At 48.0% G+C, this 24,630-nt stretch overlaps 1 protein-coding gene and 3 non-coding genes across 5 annotated transcripts; 2 read left to right on the top strand and 2 right to left on the bottom strand.

Moving 5' to 3' along the window:
• The first annotated feature begins 1,925 nt into the window (after positions 1-1,925).
• On the top strand, positions 1,926-2,032 carry LOC118835142. The gene has a single exon (XR_005009476.1). It is a non-coding gene; the product is annotated as a U6 spliceosomal RNA (small nuclear RNA).
• Positions 2,033-2,409: 377 nt separating this feature from the next.
• LOC118835141 lies at positions 2,410-2,516 on the bottom strand. The gene has a single exon (XR_005009475.1). It is a non-coding gene; the product is annotated as a U6 spliceosomal RNA (small nuclear RNA).
• Positions 2,517-6,976: 4,460 nt separating this feature from the next.
• Positions 6,977-7,083, bottom strand: LOC118835140. The gene has a single exon (XR_005009474.1). It is a non-coding gene; the product is annotated as a U6 spliceosomal RNA (small nuclear RNA).
• A 235-nt stretch (positions 7,084-7,318) lies between these two features.
• Positions 7,319-21,660, top strand: MED16 (mediator complex subunit 16; the record flags this gene model as incomplete). Of its 2 annotated transcripts, XM_036735849.1 has the most annotated exon segments (8): positions 7,319-7,538; positions 8,135-8,173; positions 8,976-9,183; positions 11,334-11,441; positions 13,063-13,232; positions 15,157-15,588; positions 16,720-16,825; positions 21,505-21,660. In XM_036735849.1, coding segments are annotated over 6 exon segments (1,111 nt in total), but the record flags the coding sequence as incomplete, so codon positions are not given.
• Positions 21,661-24,630: the final 2,970 nt, after the last annotated feature.

Raw genomic sequence — 24,630 nt, forward strand, 5'->3', positions numbered from 1 at the left:
TATGGTAGCCAACAAAAACCTCAGTCCTAAACTGCATGAAGAGGGAGTGTCCCAAATAAGGGAGGCCACGCCCTGTCTCTACCTTGACCTTGTAGGGCCACAGTTGGGTGCACTGTGTTTGATTCTGGGCACCATATTTTAAGGAGAGGATGTGTGCACACACACAATTTGAGGAGTCATTATGTGGAAAAGAGACTAAATGTAGACAGCAGAACTAGGAAGTAATAGAAGTAGGTGGAGCAAGTCATGGAAGGGATATTTTGGTTCAACGATTAGAGCTGCCCCAAAGGCTGATGGGCTGCCTTGGAAAGACATATTATAAGATCCCTGTCCCTGGAGGGAGAGGTCCAACAACTACAGGTCTGGGATCAGAGAGCTGGAGCCAGAAGGGATATCTAAGGCCAGGCCCCTCCTTTTACATGAGATGAAAAAAACACTCCAGGCCATTTAAGTGAGTTCTCCAAGGCCACCCAGTAAGCATCAAAAATACCTGATCCCAGTGGTCTTTGCACAGAAGTGGAGTGAATATTTTCCTAATCAGAGAAGGGACCTAGGGCAGCTAGGTAGGGCAGGACAGATAATCCACAGTCAGGGAGACTTGAATTCAAATTTGACTTCAGACATTTGTTAACTCTGTGACCCTGGGCAAGTCACTTAACCCTGTCTGCCTCAGTTTCTTCATCTGTAAAATGAGCTGGAGAAGGAAATGGCAAACTGCTCCAGAATCTTTGCCAAGAAAACCCCAAATGGGGTCACACAACAATTTAACTCCTTTTACATATGAAGAAACTGAGCCCCAGAGAAGTTAAAAGGCCTGTCTGAAGTCACTGTAATGAGTAGCAGGACCAGGATTGGAACGCCTTTCATTGCAAATTCACAGGCTAAACACAGGCTGAAAATTAGCTTGGATATGTCCCTCTCCCGGGTACCTTCTTGTGTTTTCTCCCACGAGGCCAAAGGATTGGGGAGAAATAAGTGCCCTGTAGTGAGGGCACCCACCTTAAGGCTAAAGCTTCTACACCCCGAAATAGGCAGGCCTGCGCTGGGGGAGCGCAGAGGAGGCTGTTGCATCAGCTGCCCAGCTGGGTTTGCAAACAGCAGTCTCCCTAAGGCGTCAGTTTCCTGCCAACAGGCAAAGATCACGCGGATAATTTCACGCCCTTCAAAGGATCTCCCTCACTCCTTCTCCTCCAGCCCGGTGATGCAAGCGCCGGAGCCAGGGCCCCAGCTTGCCCCGCCCCCAGCATCAAGCTCCGCCCCTTCCCCCCCGCTCCCCCCGACGCCGTCCTGTTCTTACACCTCACGCCCAATGCCCCGCCTCCAGCTTGCCTCTCAAGCCCCGCCCCTCTCGCCTCACTCTCACCCCAAGTCCCTCCCTTTCAGTCTCGCCTTTTCTTTCAGGCCCCGCCCCCTCACTCGCTCTGCCGGTTCGGCACCCCAAGGCTCCGCTCCTATTCCTGGCACACACACACCCCCCCCCCACCTCTGTAGGATGTTATTCACCCCAAGCCCCGCCCCTCAGCCTCCCTCTTCCCTCGAGCCCTACACTTCAGCGGTTCCCTTTCCCTCCAGTCGAGTCCCCACAACGTCTTCCTTCCTTCAAACTTCACCCTCTAGGCCGCGGAGGCCCCTGGGATAGGAGAGGCTCGGACCGCTCTCCGTCAGCCAAGGACCTCCGCTTCGGGCGTCGTATGTTAATCACGCAAACACCCAGCAGCCACCACTGTGTCACTCGAAGGAAAACTTATTTGAAATAAAGAGCCTTCCAAGACTTCACGTCATAAAATCATAATTCTGTGTAATACGATGTAATTTTAAAGAAGTCAGGTTGGAACGTGAAACGTGAGCTAATGAATGAAATCACCATATCTGAAAAGCATTTATTTTCTGGTACCTTAAATAGCTTCGGGAGAGCGCAATGGATCGTGCTTGCTTCGGCAGCACATATACTAAAATTGGAACGATACAGAGAAGATTAGCATGGCCCCTGCGCAAGGATGACACGCAAATTCGTGAAGCGTTCCATATTTTTGACTGCTTTGGATCCAATATGCAATTCGACTTTTCCGTAGCTAAATTATTAATTCCTCTTCCAATCCTCTTTCCTCGAGTCCTCCAGCAACGCTACTTACCCCCACATCCCCTGAACAGTACAGCCTATGGTCGTTTTTGCCTATTGTATGCGGAGGGTAAAGAGTTTCATTTTTGTCTATTTTTTAGCCAAATATACAGTAACCACAAATGATGGCTAACCGCTTGAGGATTAGAAACACTCCTATTACACAGAATTACTATTCCGTATTGGGGGGAAGGCCAGAAGGGGCTTAAAAATCTGGCTTTTAGCTGCATAGCAGACTTACAGAAGACAAAAAGAAATCTGGCTTCTAGCTGCTATTACAGTAGCTGGAGAAAAATATGGAACGCTTCACGAATTTGCGTGTCATCCTTGCGCAGGGGCCATGCTAATCTTCTCTGTATCGTTCCAATTTTAGTATATGTGCTGCCGAAGCAAGCACGAACCGCAGCGCTCTCCCGAAGCTATTTAAGGTACCAGAAAATAAATGCTTTTCAGATATGGTGGTTTCATTCATTAGCTCACGTTTCACGTTCCAACCTGACTTCTTTAAAACTACATCGTATTACACAGTATTATGATTTTATGACGTGAAGTCTTGGAAGGCTCTTTATTTCAAATGAGTTTTCCTTCGAGTGACACAGTGGTGGCTGCTGGGTGTTTGCGTGATTAACATACGACGCCAGAAGCGGAGGTTCTTTTTAGCGTGGCTGACGGAGAGCGGTCCGAGCCTCCTCTATCCCAGGGGCCTCCGCGGCCGAGGGAATGAAGTTTGAGGGAAAGAAGACTTTGTAGGGACCCGACCAGAGGAAAAGGGAGCCGGGAGGCTGAGGGGCGGGGCCTGGGGGGGGGGGGGAAGCAGAACCGGCACAGCGAGTGAGGGGGCGGGGCCTGAAAGAAAAGGCGAGGGACTGGGGGGGGGGGGATGAGAGTTAGGAGTAGGGGGCGGGGCTTGAGAGGAAAGCCGGAGGAGGGGCATTGGGCGTGGGGTGTAAGAACAGGACGGGGTGGGGGTGGGGAGGAAGAGCTCAATCTCCCAACCTTTCTTTGAAGGCAGCTTGAAGGGACAGCGTCGAAGTATTTTTCATTTAATTTGTTTTCATTTAAATTTCATTTAATTTGTTTTCCTATTACTGTCAAAGACATCACCACCCTCCCAGTCCCTAAGGCTCCCCAACCTAGGAGTCATTCTAGACTGCTCACTCTCTGTCACCCCCCCCCCCCCCCATATCCAAGCTGTTGCTAAAGCCGGTTGAATTCACCTTTGTTACATCTGTCCTTCTCTCTGACACCGCCACCCCTCTAGGGAAGACCCTCATCACCTGGTGCCTGGACTATTGCAGTAGCCTGCGGATGGGTCTGCGTGCCTCAAGTCTCTCCCCACTCCAAACCATCTTCCCTTGAGACACCGAAGTGATTTTCCTAATGTCCAGGTCTGATCATGTTACTCGCCTACTCAATAAACCCCAGTGGCTCCCTGTTGCCTCCAGGATCGAATATGAAACAGCCTGTCATTCAAAGTCCTTCATAGCCTAGCTTCCTCCTGTTTTCCAAGTCTTCTTAATCCCCATCTCCCTTACTATTCCATCCAGTCCACTGGCCTTTCTGCTGTTCCTCACACAAGACACCCCATCTGCCCACTCTGCACATTCTCACTGCCTGTCTCCCATGCCTATGCCCAATATTCTGCGTCCTCATCCCTGCCTCCTGGCCACCTGGTTTCCTTCAAGTCCCAGCTAAAATCCCACCTTCTGTTAGAAGCCTTTCCTGATTCCCCTCAGTGCTAGTGTCTCGTCATCTCTGTTGATTATTTCCTATTTGTTCCTGCATACATGTTGCTTGAACATAGTTGTTTGCGTGTTGTCTGCCCAGTGATTAGACTGAGCTATTTTTTGCCTTTCTTTGTGTCCTCGGCAGTTAGCACAGTGCCTGATATATTGCGGGTGATTAATAAACGTTTTACTGACTCACTGACTATTTTCAGGCTGAAATACAAAAGCTACTGAGACCAAAAACAAAACAATTCTTTTTAGAACCTGGAGATTTTTCTTTCTTCTGTTCAGTGGGGCTGCAGGTTGGGGACCCTAGAAAAAGCAATCCAGGAATCTTGTGATCAAAGCAAATTCCTGTACTTATGCTGCATGTGAATGTGATTCCTTCCACTCCATCTTCTGTAGCAAATTTCCCTTTCTCTTTCTCATCATCCCATTCTTTCTAATTTCATCCTTATTTACCGGCTGCTTCCTTGCTGCCTATGAATATGTCCTTGTCTCCTTTATCCTTAAACTCCCCAAAACCAGATTTCACTTGATCTGGCCACCCCTGCTAACTATGATCCTCTATCTCTGCTTCCTTTCTTGACTAAACTTGAGAAGGGTGTCTGTTATGGGTGCTTTCTTATGATGGTTCCTTTCCTCTCACTCTCTTAACTCTCTGCAGTTTGGCTCCTGACCTCCTCGTTTAGCTAAAACTGCTTTCTCTGAAGCTACCAATGATTTCTCAACCCAACAGATCTAATTACTTAATTCTTGTTGTTCCTGACCTCTCTTCAGTCTTTGACACTGTCAGTCACCCTCTTTGGGATATACTCTCCCCTTTAGATTTTTGTGACTTTTTTTTTTGGTGATTTTTCTTGCCTGTCCGTTCTCTCCTCAGTTTTCTTTGCTGAATCTTTCTCTAGGACACACTTAGTAACTATGGGTGTCCCTAGTGCTCTATCCTGGGTCCTCTTCTCTCTTTGTGCCGTCTTACCAACTTCCAAGGGTCCAATCATCATCTCTATGAAGATGACTCTCAGATCTTTGTATCTAGCCAAAACCTCTTTTCTGACCTCCATTCTTGTCTATTGGACATCTCAAACTGGAGGCCTGATAGACATCTCAAACTCAACATGTTCGAAACAGAGCTCATCTTTCCTCCCAAGCCCCCTCTTTCCAGCCAAGGGTGCCACCATTGTCCCAATAACCTAGTCTTATAATCTCAGTGTCATTAACTCCTCACTCTCTCTTATTCCCCATATCCAATCTGTTGCTAAATTCTATCATGTCCAGCATATGCCTCTTTCTCTCTTCTGACATGCAATCACCTTGGCTCAGACCTTGATCACCTAATACCTGAACCACTGCAACAGCCTACTGGTTGGTCCCTCACTTCAACTCTCTCCCCACTGCAGTCTATCTTTCATTCCCTTGTCAAATTGGTCTCCCTGTAGCACAGGTCTGATCACATCTCCTCTCTATTCAGTAAACTCCAGTGGCTCCTTATTACCACCAGGAGTAAATATAAAATCCTCTCTTTGGCATTCAAAGCCCTTTACAATCTGTCCCCTTCCTGCATTTCCAGTCTTCATATATACCTTACTGCTGTTGCTCACATATGAGATTCCATCTCTCAATTCTGTGCCTTTTCCATGGCTAGCCCCATGCTTGAGAGCGCTATGTCCCAACCTCCCATCTCATGGCTTCCTTCAAAGACTCCGCTCCAATCTTACCCTTTGGGGAAACCTTTGTGGTTTCCCCCACCGCTAGAACCTTCCCTCTGATACTACCTTTCATTTATAATGTATGTACATAGTTTCTTGCATCCTGCCTCCTCTATTACAATGTAAGATCCTTGAGGGCAGGGACTATGTTTTTGTCTTTCTTTGTATCCCTAACGCTTAGCCTGTCACACAGGTAGGTGTTTCATAAATGCTTGCTGACTGTTGACTGACATATAAGAAAACGGCCCAAAATAAATCACTGCACCTTCATTCTATGGATCTATGGTCCTATATAGCCTTCACTAGACATCTGGGGAGAAAAGTACACCATTTGCTGTAGATCTTTCTTGCAGACTAAATTTTGATTCTCTATTCTGTCTTTTAGGCACAAATATGCCAGAAACAATTTTTATTAACTTAACATCATTTTACAACCCAAGCTTGTGTAGCCTAGAGAAAGATATGTCCAAATTGGTATATGCCCTCAAGACAATTTTAGTTGATTTTTATAGGAATCTTGAACAAAAAAAGGCTATAATATGTTCAAATATAGTTTAGGGTTACCATTCTAGAACCATACTCACTACTCCATTCCTCCCTTACCTATTCACCCCAAGTACTGTCTTTTTGGTTGGAAAAGGGTGAGTCACAGCCTAATCCTTTCAGGGGGCAAGGAGGTATAAGAATCTTAACCTGAAAAGACGTATACCCTAGTCCTGGATATTTCCCTCCTTTTTCACTTAAAAGGAAGGCCTGCACAACTTCTACGCCAAAGGATTTCCGTTGGCCTGCAAAAAACGTAGCTTCTATCCTATCTACTTTCCTAAAGGAAACATCTGAAAAGTGCTTTAGGCAACCAAAAATATTTATTCCTTAATATTTCTTGAGAAACTGAGGTTTTTAAAAATGTTTCCACCATTCTAATAGTGGCTCACCTTTCTCAAGTGCTACACAGTTTGTAAACTGTTTTCTTATTCCTGCCCTGGGAGTTAGGTGGTAGAGAGGTAGGTGAGATATATTTCCACCTTCCGGAGGAGGAAATAAGCCCAGGGAGGTTGCCAAAGGTCACACTATGTGCTGGGTCTCCTGACTCCAGACCCAACATGCTTTGGCCTGCTCCGTGCTATTTCCTTTAAGTTTAATTTCATTCAGCAAGTATTGAGTGCCAACCACGTGATGCGCCCAGTGGTCTTACTCATTCAATCAATAATTATTTTTGAAGCATCTGCCACGTGCCAGGCACTATGCCAGGCATTGGAGATACAGTAAAAAATGGAAGGGCCCCTGTCCTCTTACAATCTCTAGCTAAAAAACATGTGTATGTGAGTCCATTCAGAAGAAACGCAATGTGACCCCGGCCAGGGAAGGCAGAACAGTTACTGAGAAGGCCTCTCGTTTTTTATTTTGGCTGGGTAGGAGACAAAAATATGGAACGCTTCACGAATTTGCGTGTCATCCTTGCGCAGGGGCCATGCTAATCTTCTCTGTATCGTTCCAATTTTAGTATATGTGCTGCCGAAGCGAGCACGAAACTGTAGCCTTTCTTCGGAGTATTTAAGGCACAGAAGTTCGCATATCTTTCACATATGGCGAGCCAATCAAATGCTCCGGGAATCACAATTTCTTTTCTATCGCCTTAAAACGTGTTTTGTATGCAAGTTAAACGTCTCTGTATCATTCAAAATCTTGAGAATGCCTCCATTTGGGAATCTGTCTTTGCTTCACTGAGACCGCAGTGGCTGCTGGGTGTTTGCGTGATTAACATACGCCGCCCGAATGGGCCGCCTCATAGGATGGCGGACGGCGGGGCGTCCTTGCCTCCTCTATCCCAAAAGCCACCGCGCTGGCGGTCTCGACGATTGCTAGTGGATCTGGTGGCTCGCCGTTCCCTGGGCAGGTCCGCCGGGAGGCCGGAGCAGCTCCGGCTGCAGTGGGGGCGGGAGCGGGAGCAGAGCAGAGCACGGAGGGCTGGACAGAGCTGAGGTGAGGCGAAGGCCGCGTACGGCCGTTACAGGGGGTGCAGTCGGTCTGGGGGGGCCGTCCCTCCGCGGCGGATCGGAGGATGGCGAGAGGGGCGGGGCTCGGTCCGAGGAGAGGCCGAGGGGGCGGGGCCCGAGGGAAAGGAAGCCGCTGAGGGGGTGGGGCCTTAAAAGAGGCTGCTGTTGAGTGAGTCCTAAAGAGAGGGGACGGTGACTCGCCTGGGGGAGGAGCCTGAAGGAAGGGGTGGGGCTTTTAGTTGAAAGCGTGCTGGGTCGCTGGGATAGTATGGCTGGAGGTATAAGACGACTGAGCGAGGAGAAGTGGGGGAGGGGAAGTGGCAATCTCCCAAACTATCCGCGGGGGTTTTAGGACCTGTGCTTGCAAAAGCGGGTAGGAAAGGGGCAGTGGATAGAGTACCGGCCCTGGCGTCAGGAGCACCCGAGCTAAACGCAGCCTCTGACACCCAGTAGCCGTGTGACCCTGGCCAAGTCACTTACCCCATTGACCCCAAATTTAAAAAAATAGTAGGTAGGGAAAGGGATGATGGCAGCCTTCATTTAATTGCTTTATTTTCCTGTTTTCTGTATTTCTGTTCTTAGATGAGTGAAAAACTTGAACATGGTGTGGGCTGATTTGAGGTAGGTAGAGTGAGGTGCCCCTTCTGTGCCCCAGGAGTCAGTCAACAAGCGTTTGTTAAATGCTCCTAGGTGCCAGGTAGCCTGCTGAGTGCTGCTGGGGGAAGACGGGCGCTGCCCTCCGGGGTCTCACATTCTAATGGGGGCAGCGTGTAAATACCTATGAGCATGCAAGGCAGATAGGGGGGATACGCTTTCCCAGGGTCCTCTAATGCCAGGGCTTTTCCTCTCTGTTTTGTTCTCCCATAGTTGTTTGCAGGCTCTCTCCCCACCAGACTGTGAGCTCCTAAAGAGCAGGGACTGGGGGTTCTTTGCCTTTCTTTGTAGCACTTAGCACAGTGCTTGGCACACAGTAGGAGCTTAATAAGTGCTTCTTGATGTGACTCCATGGAAGGCATTCTCAGAGGGAAGGCATTAGAAGTGGAAGGGGCCAGGGAAAGGCTTCCTGCAGTAGGGTCAGAGAGAAGCCGGTGGCAGGTTGGGGGGCCGGGCCCTGTGTTGTGGGGTCTGGGCCACTCCACTAAAGGGGCAAGGGGATGATGATAATAATATCATAAAAATTACAGTGGTCATAATATAAATGTAAATTATAACATATAAAAATAAATCCTAGTAATGTTATATTTTAAAAAATTATTATTATTGGGGTCTGTACTACCCCACTAAAAGGGAATGAGCAAAATAAAATACAGATATATCAAATGTCTTTTCTGGGACAGTCTCAAGACTATTTTCAGACTGAAATATAAAGTAAGCTTTTAAAGAATAAATACAAGACAACCTAATGCACTTTTTTTCTTTTTAGGACCTGCTGATTTTTGTCTTCTGATCTGAGGGACCCCAGGCTGGGGACCCCGGAAAACAGTCTAGGGGCATGATGGATTTGGCTTATGTCTGTGAGTGGGAGAAAAGGCCCAAAAGCAATCACTGCCCCTCCATTCCATTGGTCTGTGCCTGGTCCTGCCGAAACCTTATAGCCTTCACTACAGACCTGAAAAATGAAGAGGAGAAAGGTACGTCGTTGGCCGTAGAATACTGATAATGGCCTGCAATTCCTGACTGTGCAGTTTACAAAGTGTTTTCCTCATACCAGCCTTGTGAGGTGGGCTGGCTGGTACAGAGGAGGAGCCAGGCTTAGTATGAATCGTCAGAGGTCACAGAAGTGGAGGGAAAGCTGGGCGGGACCTGACCCCAGGACTTCTGGCTCCAAAGCCAAGGTGTCTCCTCCGGGTCTAATTAAATTCAACATGCATCAACTAAGTGCTGATATTCTCAACCTGCTGTTCTTGAAACCAGGATTTGTGGTGGTTACCCAGTGAGCTGAGGTCATAGAACTCTTCAGAAACAGATCTTGGACTAGAATCCAGAACCCAGAACTCCTCAAACCCAAAAAAAAAGGCTCTCTGCATACTGACTTAGAAAACCACAAATTAACATCATCTCTGTTTAATGTATTTTTATTTATTTTGTTAAACATTTCTCAATTTCATTTTAATCTGGTTCCACCTCCGTGACATTGACCAGAGTGCTCGGGGGAGATCCTAACCTCTTTAGGGGATCCATCCTTTACAAGAAGCCTCTGCTTCATTCACCTGCGGGGTCCTCGAGCATTGGATTGAGGGTCAGGACATCTGGCTGATGTCCTGTGGCTCTGGCCCTGGTTTCTTCCTTTGCAGAATGAGGGAGAGGAGCAGAAATGCTAAGCTAATGACCTCTAGGGTTTCTTCCAGCCTTCCTGACATCCTGTAATTCTCCGCTCCGTGCATGTTGGCTGTTTGTTTTGTTTTAATTGAAGCTAGGATTCTGAACAGTGTGGGGGGCTTGATTGGAGGAATCCTTCTACCCACACAGCTTAGGGTCTTAGAGAGCACCCTTAGACTGACTGAGAGAGAAAGCTAAAGCGGCTCCACTTTGTGTGCAACTCCTCTCTATCTTGCCCCTGACCCTGTTTGTATTGCAGTCCCTACCCTCTCCCCACCCCCTAGAGATAGTCCTGTCTATGAGGGTGAGGTTATAGAAGATAGCCAACCTGAAGAAGAGTCTTTCCTGTTACTAGCCCCCACAGCAAGCCTGTTGGCCTGCAAGTATCATGGTATACCACATCCCTTACTCCTTCCCTGGAAGCCCCCAGAACAGCCTTGTCCAATCCTGTTGTTCCATTTGTTTTCAGTCCTGTCTGACTCTTTGTGACCCCATTTGGGGTTTTCTCGGCAGAGACAGTAAAGTGGTTTGCCATTTCCTTCTCCAGCTCATTTTACAGATGAAGAAACTGAGGCAAGCAAGGTTAAATTATTTGCCCAGGGTCACACAGCTAGTAAGTGTCTGAGGCCACATTTGAACTCATGAAGATGAGTCTTCCTGACTCCAAGCCCTGGCACTCTATACACTATGGCACCACGGAGCTGCTTCCTTGGCCTGTCCTAAGGTTCCCCCATACCCAATTCACCTCCTGCCTAAATTGAAACCTATATAAGCTTTGTCCTTCTGTTCCTTTGGGGCAGGGGTGGGGAACCTATGGTCTCAAGGCCACATGTGTCCTTCTAGGTCCTCGAGTATGGCCTTTTGACTGAATCCAAGTTTTACAGAACAAGTCATTTTATTAAGGGGGTATGTTCTGTGAAGTTTGAATTTAGTCAAAAGGCTGCACTTGAGGACCTAGAGGGCCACATATGGCCTCGAGGCCACAGGCCACTCATTCTGGTTGAGCTCCCGTGGTGAACTCAGTAAACTCTCCTTGGTTCCTGAACTTAGGGTATTGGGTTTGGGTTATGGTTTTGATTTGTGCGGCACTGACAATTTTACCCACACTCCATAGAAATATAATTAGCGTGTGTTTATATAGTACTTTACCATTTATCAGTGCTCTTTTCCCCCTTAGATCTCCATATACCTTTCCAATGCGTTTATAATTTCCACCTGCATTAGAAGCCATATCCCTGTCAAACTGCAAGGTGCATGAGGGCCGTGTCTTAGCCGACCTTTGTGCCGCCCCCGGTGCACAGTCCATGCACATGTGTTGTGTTGAGTAGGTTTTGACAAGTAAGCTAGGGAGCCCCTCTCATTAGTCATTCTGACTGCTGTTTTTAACGAGGCGACTACGGTTGAGAACGTTGAATTCCTTTCTCCGCCAGCCTTCAGTATTTGCTCTCTCTTCTCTCCTCAGATTTGACCCACATGATTCACATTTTGGATACAGAGCACCCCTGGGACGTGTACTCCATCAACTCTGAACACATCGAAATGATCACTTGCCTGGAGTGGGATCAGTCTGGTGAGAAGGGCTCTCTTTTCTGTTCCTTGTTGTTGATGGCCAGGCCCCGTGGCAGTGGGAGGCCGGCCCCTGGAGGATGAAGTTCCGAATTTAAAAACACCACACTTTGACCTTTGGCCCACAGACATCAGATCGTAGAGCTGGGCGACCTTGGAGCTCTTGTAGTCCCACCAGCCCATTTCACGGGGGGGATATGTTGAATATAATAGTAACCTATAGAGACAGGGTGACCCCCGGGTCTGAGGGCAGTTTTAAGCTATTAAATCTTAAACTTTTGGGACACCTGGTTTATATGGCACCGTATGCTTACAAAGTGCTTGTTAAATATTTTCTTTTTTTTTTTCTTTTTAGAGGGGAGGGCCAGGCAATTGGGGTTAAGTGACTTGCCTGAGGTCACACAGCTAGTAAGTATGTCAAGTGTCTGAGGTGAGATTTGAACTCAGGTCCTCCTGACTCCAGGGCCGGTGCTCCGCTCACTGCGCCACCTAGCTGCCCCAAGTATTTTCTTTCTTTTGTCATGAATTTAGCAGCCCTCAGCTTCGGGAACATTTCTCCAAAGCTCTTTCACACACATCCTCCTCCTAGGTGAGGATGGGCGTCCTCACTTTGCATACCTCCTCAGCACCCTGCCTTCTTTCCTGCCCCTTGGTCCCCTCCCTCTCTCTGAGCTCTCCTCCTTGGCCTTCCGTTCAAGGCGGCAGGACCAGGGCTCATGCCTCAGCACTTCCCATCTGGCTACTCAGGACTGCAGCATGCCCCCTTCTCCCCTCCCCCCTCACTTCAGCTCTTTGGTGTTTCCCCCGTTAGACTGTAAGCTCCTTGAGAGCAGAGACCGCCTTGCTTTTTTGTATCCCCGTCCCCTGCGTTCTTCACACGGTACTTGGCACATAGTAGGCACTTAATTAATGTTTATTGACCGACGGATGACCCACCTAAGGCCACGCAGCCGGTTAGTGACATCAGAGGGGCTCAAATGCAAGGATTCGGCTCCTTGTCTTGTTCTATGAGGCAGCTCGGTGGGCAGTGGATGATAGAGCACTGGGTCTGGAGCAGGGAAGTCCTGAGTTCAAATCCAGCTTCATACCCTTACTAAGTGTGATCTTGGGCAGCTCATTTAACCTTTGTTTGCCTCAGTTGTTTCATCTGTAGAAAGGGGATGACAACAGCATCTGCCTCTCAAGGTTGTGAGACTCAAAGCACTTTGCAGACCTTAAAGCTGTGGAAACATTATCTGTTGTTGCTGTGGGTATTACTAGTACTATTTCTACTCCTGTTACACTTTTGCCCACTTCCGTAGAGTTCCTCCCCGCCCCTACCTGCACCTGTTAGGGCCGTGAAGAGGTGGGGGACTGTGGGTGTGGAATGTCGCACGCATATGCTATCACACGGGATGGTTTTTAATTTTTGTACAGTAGCTCTTACATGGAAGCCTTGCTGCCTCGGGGGCAGGACGGTTATATTTGGATGGAAACTGAAGTGATAGACAAGCAGAGGCATCGGGGAATTAATTTTTCTCTTTAATGAATAATTGTGAAACAAACACAAGGAGTTACAGGGCCTGCCTGGCTGCCCTTCAGCTTCCTGACCAGTTGTTCTGCTCACTCCTCTGCTCCCCTTTCAGGCTCCAGGCTCCTGTCGGCCGATGCCGATGGGCACGTGAAGTGCTGGAGCATGACCGACCATCTGGCCAACAGCTGGGAGAATACGGTGGGCAGCATGGTGGAAGGCGACCCCATTGTCTCTTTGTCTTGGTTACACAATGGCGTGAAGCTTGCCCTGCATGTGGAGAAGGTCGGTCGGGGGAAGGGGCAGGAAGCCCCCTGGAGGGAGGGGCTGGGCTGGGCTGGGCTAAGCGAGAGCTGTGCTATCCCCCATCCACGGGGTCCTTGCATCATTCTGCTGCTCACAGCGCTGGAATTGTGGTCCCGACCTGCTAGGAGGTCCTCTCCTTGCCCGCCTGCCCACTCTGCTCCTAGGCGTCCTCTCTGGCGCGGCCGATCTCCGCCCTGGCTCCTATCTAAATTGTTGCTGCCATGAGATGCTTCTCGCTCTCAGAATTCTACCTCTTTCCAAAGATGTACAAAGGGAAGAGAGTGATTATTAGTACCCCAGAGGAAAGAACCCAGGCAGCAGGTTGTTTATGATGGGCTTCTGTGGTTTTTGAAGGGGGAGGGCCATCTTCGAGGCTGCATTGTGCTCACTCACGAGAAGTCTTTTCCTGAAAGCCGACGGTGATCACCGTCACAGGATCTTATGGTTTCCCTATAGCACAGTCGCTCGGATGTGCTTTACTACCAAGGTTGATAGAGATGAGAAAGAAGGCCAGTTTAAGCTGCCTGCTGACATCTTCTCAGTCACTTCTGTTTTTAAGGCCATATATCTGATATTTTCCATTCTTTTGGAGTCTTCCTCTTTCAGCTGTCTTGTAAAGGGATCCCGAATACCTTTAAATTTTGTTAATGACTCCTAGCTGAAAGGCCCTGGTTCAGCCTCTTGAGCTGAGAGCACATGTGTAGTGTCCTTTCTGTCTTCTTCCTGGTCCTTCACCCTCCTGAAGCTAAATCCAGTGTCCAGTTCTCACCTGCTCCAGGCTGAGAATGTCCTTTTTCCAGATGATCTCCATGTTGTCCTGCCCAAGGAGCCTAGAGTGTGCTGAGGGCCTTTGTCCACATCCCTTCACAAACAGTGATCTCGGGCAGTGTGAGCTAGCCAGCTGTTACCCCTTGATTTCACTATGTGAGCAGGCTACATCCTTTTTTTTTTTTTTAAATTTTTATTTGAGGGGGGAAGGCAGGGCAATTGGGGTTAAGTGACTTGCCCAAGATCACACAGCTAGTAAGTGTGTCAAGTGTGTGAGGTCAGATTTGAATTCCTCCTGACTCCAGGGCCGGTGCTGTACTCACTGCACCGCCTAGCTGCTCCCCGCATCCTTTTCTATATAGATCCTGTATCTCTTGCGAGACCCCATGCCTTCTCTCCTGTATTGTCGTTTGTTGATTGTGTGCTGTAGCCTGCCCATCCCCTCTGTGTGCTTCTCCAGGGTCCTTCAGGTACCCCACAACTTCAGTTCTTCATAGTTGGTTCATCCATTCCCCCGTTGGTAGATGCACCCCCCTTAGTATCTAAATCTGTGCCATGACAAAAAGAGCTGCTAGAAATGTTTGTGTATATATGCTTCTTTTTCCTCTGTCGTCGATCTCTGTGGATTAGGCCTAGTCTGGTAACAGTAGGTCAAAGGTATGCAGTTTGGGATTTCTTGAAGGCAGCCCAGCCCTGTGTGCGGAGGTGTCAGAGGACTTTTAGTGCTGGATAAACATATAACCGAGTAGAATGTAATTGGTTTTAAGTGTCCTGCCTTCTGTTTGCTTGTCCTCCTGAGCCAGATGTGCTTTGGCATTGGCCAGCGTTGGAGTGTCCGTTGTCTGAGGTTAACAGTGTAGCTGATTTTTCTGATGAATTCTTTTGGCCACAGCAACTCCTAGAGACCATTTACCGTGTCATAGCAGAGATGAACTCTGTGTCATCATTCATACTGATGCAGCGACACTGCCTTTAAGGGTTGAATTGCATTAAACATAGGAAAATAGCATACACTGAGAATAGAAGGTAGAGAGATTGCCACCAGCTGGGTAGGATCAGGAAGACTTCCTGAGCACTGTGGCTTTTGAGCTCGATTTTAAAGGATCGCATTCAACAGGCATTTCTTCCTTTGCAGTCTGGTGCCTCGAGTTTCGGCGACAAGTTTTCTCGAGTCAAGTTCTCCCCCTCTCTGACGCTTTTTGGCGGGAAGCCTATGGAGGGTTGGATTGCAGTGACCATCAGTGGGCTGGTGACTGTCTCCCTGCTCAAGCCCAACGGGCAGGTGCTGACCTCCACAGAGAGTCTGTGCCGCCTGCGCTGCCGCGTGGCCCTGGCAGACATCGCCTTCACCGGTGGGGGGAACATCGTGGTGGCCACGTCCGATGGCAGTAGCACCTCCCCCGTCCAGTTCTACAAGGTGTGTGTCAGCGTAGTGAACGAGAAGTGCAGGATCGACACGGAGATCCTGCCATCCCTCTTCATGCGCTGCACGACAGACCCTGCCCGGAAGGACAAGTACCCCGCCATCACACACCTGAAATTCCTCGCCAGAGACATGTCAGAGCAGGTGAGCCGCTGGCTGCTTTTCTCCCACCTCCCCCAGCTTCCACTCTGAGGCTCCTGATGGCTTCCAGAGCACTTTCCCCACAACAGCCCGATCCTGTGCATGACTGCAGGTGCTATCATCTCCATCTCTTTGATGGGGAAGCCAAGGCTCAGGGACTCACTCCCCTCCCCGGGGATCCCACTTCTTCATCTAGAAAATGTAGAGGAGAAAAGATTAGGAACGTGATCTCTAAGGTCCCTTTCAAGTCTTAATATTCTGCTCTACAGAACAAGTATTTATCAAGTGCCTGCTCCGTGCAGTGCACTGAAGGTGCACCCAGACAGGATGGAGCATGGCCTCTCCCTTCAGGGAACGCACATTCCCTTGGGAATACAACCTATACACGAATCTGTAAACACAAGGCAGACTGAAAGGGAAAGAGCATTAACACCAGTGGAGGAGTTGGTATCTGAGGAGAGGTGTCTCCAAGGGAGAAAAAGGATGTGAAAGGCAGAGATCATAAAGGAGGGTGCTGTAGGCATGGGGCACAACCTAGGCAGATGCCTGGAGGCAGAAGATGGCACACTGAGTTAGGGAATGACTCAAAGTCCAGTTTGCCTATAAAACAAAGAGTGCGGGAAGGGGAATAGTAGAAGAATAGATTTAGAAAGGTAGGTTGAAGCCACATTCTGGCAGCCTTTAAATGCCAGGCCAAGGAATTTTTATTTTGTTCTCTTGGAAGTCACTAGGAGTTACTGAGCAGGGGACTGATATGGTCAGATGTGCATCTCAGGAGGGTTATTCTGCCAGGTGAAGAAGGGTGAATCAGAGAGGGGACAGACTGACAGCAGGGAGAGCGGGAGACCAGTTAGGAGCACAGGAGAGGGTGGTGAAGATCTGAGCCCAGGTGGTGCCTGGTGAATGGAGGAAGGGTGTGTGACAGATGTCATCTTGCAGGCAGAGGCTGAAGGACTGAGCAGCTGATTAGAGCTTAGAGTGTCAAATGTGAAGAGCTAGCAGGATGAGCTGTGGGACCTAGCTTGGTTAACGGGTGTGAAGGGAGCTCCGCCCTTTCGCTGGGGCCTGGGTCAGAAGCCCCAGGGCTGTGACCGATTTGCCTTGGGGTCAGCCCCTTTGACCTCTGTCCCCCAGGTGCTGCTGTGTGCCTCCAACCAGATGAACAGCATTGTGGAGTGCTGGTCCCTGCGCAAGGAGGGCCTGCCTGTGAACAACATCTTCCAGCAGATTTCCCCTGTGGGTGAGTGTCCCTTCGAAAAACTGTGGCCCTCTGCCACTAAAAGGCCTCTGAGCCATCCCCCCAGCGAACCAAAGGGAAGGAGCTCCATTGGTTGGATATGTTTTTCATGTAGACATACTCAGTTTTGAAATTGAGCCATAACACAGAATGATAATAACTTCTTAGGTACTTGCTCAGTGCTGTCCTGTTGTCCATTCGCCCCTGCGTTTTTGTATTTATACTGAATGCATCTCCTCATCTTTGGGTTATACTGTCTTTGCTTATCGTCACGTATACACTCATAGATGCTCTAAAGAACCATAGAGCTCATTTAATATAGCTGTCCCCTTCCTCCTCAACCCTTTTACAGGTCAGAGCTGGGACTCGAACAGTCTTTCTCATTCCAAATCTGTAGCTTTTCCATTACATCAGTGGCCTGACTCTTTTTCTTTACATTACTTAAATTTGTCATTCTTAATTTCATTAGTTTACTCAGTTATTCACCAACAGTTAGACATAAGTTGTTTCTAATTCTATTATTACAGAGAAAAGTGCTTTAAATACCTATCTATATGTTTTTTAAACAAATAACTGCCTTACAAGTTTTTTAAAAATTATTTTATTTGGTCATATTCCCAATAAAAGGATTTGGGGCTTATGGAAATGATTATTATTTGTTATTCTTATGTATCATAAGATTGCTTTCCAAAAGGATTCTAGCCATTCCACTAATAGTGTATGAGTGATGCCTTACCAACATGAAATTGGATGATTTTTTAATAAATGCTGCCAGTTTGCTAGCAAGATGGTACCTCAGAATTATTCATTTGTATTTATTAGGAAGACTGGATTTTTTTCTGAGTAAATATTTGTAATTTTTGTATTCTGTTTTCTAAATTGTCTCTTCATATACTTTGACCGTTAGTTTTTCTCTGGTTGCTGGTGGTACAAACCAGAAAGACTTTGTGTCCAAGCCAGGTGTTGGAGTGTTGTATAAGTCCGAGTCTAGATAAGCTCAGGGAGGCTTTATGCCTGGTTGTATGCTGGATGATGCATTTTTCGGCCAGAGCTTTTCAGATGTTCCGCATCAGCAGAGAGTGCCAAGCAGTCATCTTGGTCTCCAGGATCTTCCCCAGACTAAACAGCTCCAGTTTCTTCCTTTGATTCTCATGGCATGATATGGAGCCCCTTTATTGTTCTGGAACCCCTGCTCTGGACTCTCTTCAACTTATCAGTAGCCTCCCTAAAATGTGGCATCCCAGGCTGACAGCACTGCAGAGGTGGTCTGACCAGGCTGGAGGACAGCAGGGCTGCCACGTGCCTGGTCTGGGTCACTGTGTCTCAGGACAGACAAAGACTGTATCAGCTTTTGACTCATAGTGACCTTGTGTTCCTTTGAAACCTCCAGATCCTTTTTCAGAGGAATCATTGTCTAGCCCTGCCACCCCCATCTTGTATTTGTAACATTGACTTCTTGAATCCCAGCATGAAACTTTATATTTATCCTTATTCAATTTAATTTTTCTGGATTTGGCCCAGTATTCTAGCCCATCAAGATCTTATTAGAGCCAGATTGTTATCCAGACTGTTAGCTTTCCCTTTTCGCTTTGTGGCATCTGATAATATAATAAAAGCATGCTATCTGTGCCTTTACCCAAGTTATTGATAAAAATGTTTAACAGCATAGGGCCAAGCACAAAGCCCTGAGGAATTCCATTAAAGACTTCTTTCCAAATTGGCATTGACCAATGGGCTGGCCATGCACCCAGACTTTAACCTCCCTAACTCTACCACCCTCTAGCCCAGATCTTTCCATCTTGTCAAGAAAATAGTATGAGGGGCAGCTGGGTAGTGCAGTAGATAGAACACTTGCCCTGGAGTCAGAAGGAACTGAGTTCAAATGCTGCCTCAGTCACTTACTAGCTGTGTGACCCTGCGCAAGTCATTTAACCCTGATTGCTTCACAGTAACTTTGTCAAACACATGGCTAAAATCCATGTGACAGAACTCATCTCAAAGCCAGGAAGACCTCTGGTACACACTGGCTTTGTGACCTAGCGAAAGTGTCAGTGTCCTAGACATTTCTCTGAGTTGCTTCTACATCGGTAGAGGGAGTTTCCTCGCTGGGAGTTCTCTGTGAAATCACAGGTCAGATCCCTGCCCCTGTTTCTGCCTATCTAGTAACCTTGTCAAAAAAGGAAATGATGTTCCTCTGGCATGACCCATGCTCACTGGCTCTCAGCTGGCTTTTCGTTGGTGCTTCCTTTTCTAGAGGTGCGCCAGTCTCTCCAGCTACAAAATGGTGGGTGGGGTTCTTGGGTCAGATGGCTTCAGAGAGTCTTTCTAGGCCCGAGATCTGTTCTCCTTGTCCCCCACCACCATCCTTTAATAACACGTTCTAGAATTTTACCAGGAATTGAAGTTGAGTTGGTCGGTCTATAATTTGCACACTCTGTTCCCTTCCCTTTTTTGATAACCAAGACATTTAACCTTCTTCTGTCCTGGGTCAGTCCCCCATTCTCCCCTTCTTTCAGGCCTCAGGGATGTGATTTGGCCAGGCAGGATAACCGGAACCCTTCGGTCATCGGGGCGGCCCCTTGCTCAGTGCTCTCTGTCTCTCTCCGCTTATCTTGATTTTCAGCTTCTTCTTAGCCATTTTCTTGTTCTGCCCAGAGATCATTTTCTACAACGGGGGAAGAAGCAAAGCAGAATAGTCCTGGTTTCTGCGTGTCATCCATGATCCTCATCCCATCCACCTAAAGAGCAATCTTGGCCCTTTTTTGGGGGGCAGCTTCTCTTGTTTACCCCAGTATGAGTTAAAAAAAGAAAAACAAAAACTTGCTGACCAATAAACTTCTTTCTTGTCCTGAGCTTTTCTTGCTGTTTTGAAAGTAGCCCTCTTGACACAAATCCTTTAAAAGAAATTTTAATAGCTTTCTTTTTACATTAAAAATTTTTTTAGCGATTTAAACTTTTAAAAAATTTTTAAAATTTATTAAATCACTTTCATTTCCCAACGTAACTTTTCCCCCTTTTGTCCCCCACAAGCCATCTCTTATAGCAAAGAACAAAAAAGAGGGGGAACAAAATGGAGTTAAAGAACGCTCACCAAGCTGACCGTAGTCCCTGTGCTCTGCAGACGAGGGCAGGAGTCGCATGTCTTTCCTCTCTTCTCTGAAGCCACATTGTCTTTACGCAGCGTCCAGTTTGGCTTTTGCTTTTTCCATCTGTGTTGTCGTTAGCGTCCGCATTGTTTACCTGGCTCTGTTTATTTCACTGTGTATCAGTTCAATTTAAATCTTCCTGAGCTTCTCCGAATTATTCATGTTCATTGTTTCAGTATTCATTACAGCTCAGCAGTAATTATGTTCACATGTGTACATCATGCAATGTTTGTAACATGCATATACGTGACATTCACATACCATACTTCCCCGATGGATGGCTGTCTTCCTATGGGACCTCACCGCACCTCGGGGTTATTCAGTCCTCTGTTACTTCTGCTAGCTGCCATCTTCTCTACACGGCTTTTAAAAATCTAAGTTGGTTCATATGTACACGTTGGTCTTATTAGACAACGCCTCTTCCTCCTGATCACAAATATTTTTTGTTCGTGGGTGTCAGAATCTCATTCGTTAAGGTTTCCCACTTCTGACTTCTCATGGCATCCTTCCTGTCCTTTCCTTGGGCTCTTCCCCTGTTCTGCCTCTTGGACGTTTAGAGGGGTTGGCAGGCAGGCTTGGCCGTTTCCCTCTCCTTCTCTGTCCCAAATTCTGAGATGAGCTGGTCACATCCCTGTGAACTCGACATGACTTCAGTCAGGCCTTCGTTTGCCTCCTCGCTTGCTTGTTATCACCAAGCTGGCCCAAGGAATTACCAGCTTCTCTGCTCTGGGCAAGAGCAGGCCTGGATAACTGAAGTTCATGGTGATCCATCCCAGGCTTGTTACCTGCTTCCCTAACTCTTCTTGTTCATCTTTTTGTCCTGGAGACTCACTGTGTGCTCCAGGGTTCCAGTAATGGAACCTCACTTGTAATCTCCTTGAGGGCAAGGCCTCTGTATGATCTCCTGTCTCTGCCGATGCCAGGCACTGAGCCTTAGTAGTTGAATGTTCAGCGAATGGATGTCTGCCTCCCAGTGCTCAGGACGTCTGGTACGTTTCATTTAATGGGATTAAAATGAAACAATCCGACATCCTTTTTCTTCCCTTTTGCCTGCCCTTTTTCCTCCCACCCCCAAATGTAAGCTGTGCTTTGGTGTGTTTTTGAAGGCACAGGTATAAACATCGAATTAAAGAGGCTGCTTTCTGCTTAGTGGTAGTGGATGTTCTGAGCTTTCTGAATGCCTGAGTGCCAGGCATTTGTGATCCTCTCCAAACGGCCTGAAGAGGTGGTGGGCTGGCTGCGTCTGCCGCTGTCTGAAGAAGAGCTCATCAGCCCTCCCTGCTTCCACCTCCATGGGACGCAGTGTAATTAAATGTGAAAGAGGACGTACTTGGCTTCCATAATGACGTTGCCTAGCCTTAGGATAATTCATCTGTTTTTATGTGCTCCCTGGTCTGCTGTTCCCTTTTTAGAGTCGATGACGGGAAAGAGTCCAGAGAAAGGTCTTTTAGCTTCAAGTACATTAAATAACACACGACTTACGCCACCCCCTCAAGTGTTCTGTTTGTTTTCTTCTTTCTGATGCTGTATTTTAAGTTGGAGATAAACAACCGATGATCCTCAAGTGGCGGATTCTTTCAGCGACCAATGAGCTGGACCGTGTGTCTGCCGTGGCCCTGCCCAAGTTGCCCATCTCGCTCACCAACACTGACCTGAAAGTGGCGAGTGACACCAAGTTCTGCCCTGGATTAGGTACGGCGTCAGCTGAGCGGCTGTGCATTTTATATATGTTATAGACATGTAGTATATACGCATTCACACTCCCACACGAGGGGCCATTTGAGAGGAAGCTTCGGCCATCTGTCCATCCACAGTGATTCTCTGGCAGACCTGAGGGCCACTAATCCCTACGAGGTCCATGGGTGGATTTCAAAGGTCTGTGAATTTGGATGGGGAAACAACCCAACATCTTTGTTTTCACTACCCTCTAACTGAAATTTAGTGTTTCCTTCAATTATTTCTAAACATTCTTCTGAGAAGGGATCTGTAAGTTTTACTAGACTGCCAGAGGAGTTGAGGACACACAATAGAGCCTGTGTTACCAGGAAGAAGTTTTGGGGCCAGGATTAAGCACAGTAGCTGAGCCTTAAATAACACTTTTCAGGGTACAGAGCATGTTACATTTGATTTTTGTAATAACTCTGTGAGGTAAGGAAGGCATGCAGTAGTATTATTCCCATTTCATAGAGGAGGAAAGTCAATGTGGTTAATTGGTTTATGAGATCATAGGATTTAGAGCAAAGGGGCCTTGGAGTCCTAAATCCTCTTTTTCTAGGTGAGGAAATTGAGGCCCATATAATGGAAATTATTTGCCCAAAGTCACAGCCAGCTGAAAGCAGAGGTATACTTCTAGCCCAGGTCTCCTGGCCACCAGTTCAGTGCTCTTCTGACCCCACACCTGCCACATCTGGAACCCACTCCCAAAAACCACATAAAGTTCTCACTGTGTTGGGTGGAGCCACAAGAGACAAAGAGAAGGGAGTCCTTGTTGGGAGAATAGGAGCCTGCGCCTGGGGCTTGGAAGCATCAGGGCCGGTCAGACTTCTCCTTTCCAGAGGTTGTATCTGGGGGTTCCCTGGGCCAAGCTTAGGGTGCTCACATAGCCTCCCACATCTGTCAGTCTGCCCCTTAGAGCTAGAGACAGGTGGCTAGGGAGGGGGAGGGACTGGCCTGTTCATCACTTACTACTGGTCCTTTTGTCACCAGCAACCCAGGAAGAGGCTGGGAAAGGACCTAAACGCTCTCCGACTCGGTTGATAATAGTTGGCTTTGCCGAGCTGCCCTTTCTTTTCCCATTCCTTGTTTTGAGAGATGCTTCAGTGGTGAGGGAGGAAGGAAATGTTTGGCAGTTCTAGGGCTGCAGGGTCCATCCCCTCAGGCCTGAGGTGCTCAGAGGTACCACAGTGTTCAGAGGGTAGTTTCAGACAATTGCTTTGTTATCTCTCCCAGAATAGACTCTTCTCTACTGAACAACTGCCCTCTAGGTATGGGACCTAGGCCAAGCATAGCCACACTGCCGTGACACTCCCCTGCCACTGCCTGCCTGCTCAGGGTGCTGCCTTGCCGTGGATTAGCTTCCTGGAAGAGACCTAAAGGGGCTCCCAGGCTGTCCATCTGTGCCCTTCCCAAGCGCTGGGGGCTTGTTTGGCTCCAAGTGTCTGTGCAAACCAGCCAAGCCATCAGGTCTTCACCAGGCCTGGTGGCCAGTCTAATGAATGACCAGCTGCCTCCACACTTTATTTCATCCTTCCATTTCCTCTCTGGAGCCACCCTGCAAGGCACTTGGCAGCTGGGCCCAGTTCCCTTTGCCAGTCAGGCTGGCTGGTTCTGTTCCTGTTCCTGGCTATGCTGACACCTTCCGAGGTTGCCCCGAGTCTGCTTCCTTGTAACTGCCCACCTCCTCCCGCCCCTACACGGAGCTTGTTCTGTCTTCTAGCATTACACAGATTTAACGGCTCTATAGAGGATCTGCTCTGTCGTTTCATGGCATGGTTTGGAGTGACCCTGAGCTCTTGGGCCTTTTCCTTGGCATTCTCTCTCCTAGACAGAGGATGGATTGTGGGCTTTTCTAAGAACCATTCTGCCAAGTGCAGAGGATTCAGATTCAGCCACAGGAACTCATTAGAAAGACCCTGTTTTTCTCCTGTTCAGAGGGACCCATGGAAGGGACATGATTAGGAGAAAAAGGTTTAAAAAAAAGACTGTCTGCTAAGGCATGGAGAGGTTATAGGATCACAGGATTTTAGAGTGTGGCAGACCTTTGAGATTGAGCCTGACCTCCTCAGAAGCTGACATAGCCGCACTTATATTCCAGAAAGGGAGCACAGAGAGAGAGAGACAGAGAGAGAGAGAGAGAGAGAGAGAGAGAGTGTGTGTGGGTGTGTGTGTGTGTGTGTGTGTGTGGGTGTGTGGCTGTGTGGCTGTGGGCGGGGAGGGGCTAGATTTGAATGCTGGCTCAGTGTGACCCTGGGCGAGTCGTGCAGTCAGCCTCTCTGGTTCTGTTTCCTCATCTGTAAAATTGGTGGGGTGGGGGGTGCCTTTGGGCAGCTGTGTGCAGGCTGGATTGGAGAGGGACAAGGCTGATGTGACATCGAGAGTCAGAAGTTCCCGTGTCTCGGTAGTCCCTGGGCTTTCTGGAGTACAGGTGTGGCCGTGTCAAAACCTTCAGGTTCAGGAAGCTTCACTGGCTCACTTTGCCTCTAGGATAAAAGCAGAAATACATATACCTCAGCTTGGCATTTTAAACCCCTTTGGGCTCCATCCTCCCTCCCCAGACTTCTTTAGCCTACTCCCCCTGCACACCGTCCCCATTCCAGCCAGACTGGCCTGTTTGCTCTCTCCTCCTACCATCTTTCTGTCCCTCATATCTGGAATGAAATCCTTCCTTACTCTGCCTTGTATTAACTTGCTTCAAAGCTCAGGTCAGGTGCCACCTCTTAAGAAAAGCATTTCCTGATCCCTCCAGGTCAGGGCTTCTTCACCTTCTTCGTGTCCCAGACCCCTTTGGCTTTCTCACAATTGTGTTTTTAAATGAAAAAAATACGTAGGATTACAAAAGACATCAGTACTGTTGAAATAAGTTGTCAAGATAGTAAAAGAACAAGTTCAGGGCCCCCAGGTGGAGGGCCCTGGTCTAGTTAGTATTCTCACCCTCCTCAAATT

The sequence above is a fragment of the Trichosurus vulpecula genome, chromosome 1 (assembly GCF_011100635.1).
Source record: "Trichosurus vulpecula isolate mTriVul1 chromosome 1, mTriVul1.pri, whole genome shotgun sequence".
Taxonomy (NCBI): Eukaryota; Metazoa; Chordata; class Mammalia; order Diprotodontia; family Phalangeridae; genus Trichosurus; species Trichosurus vulpecula.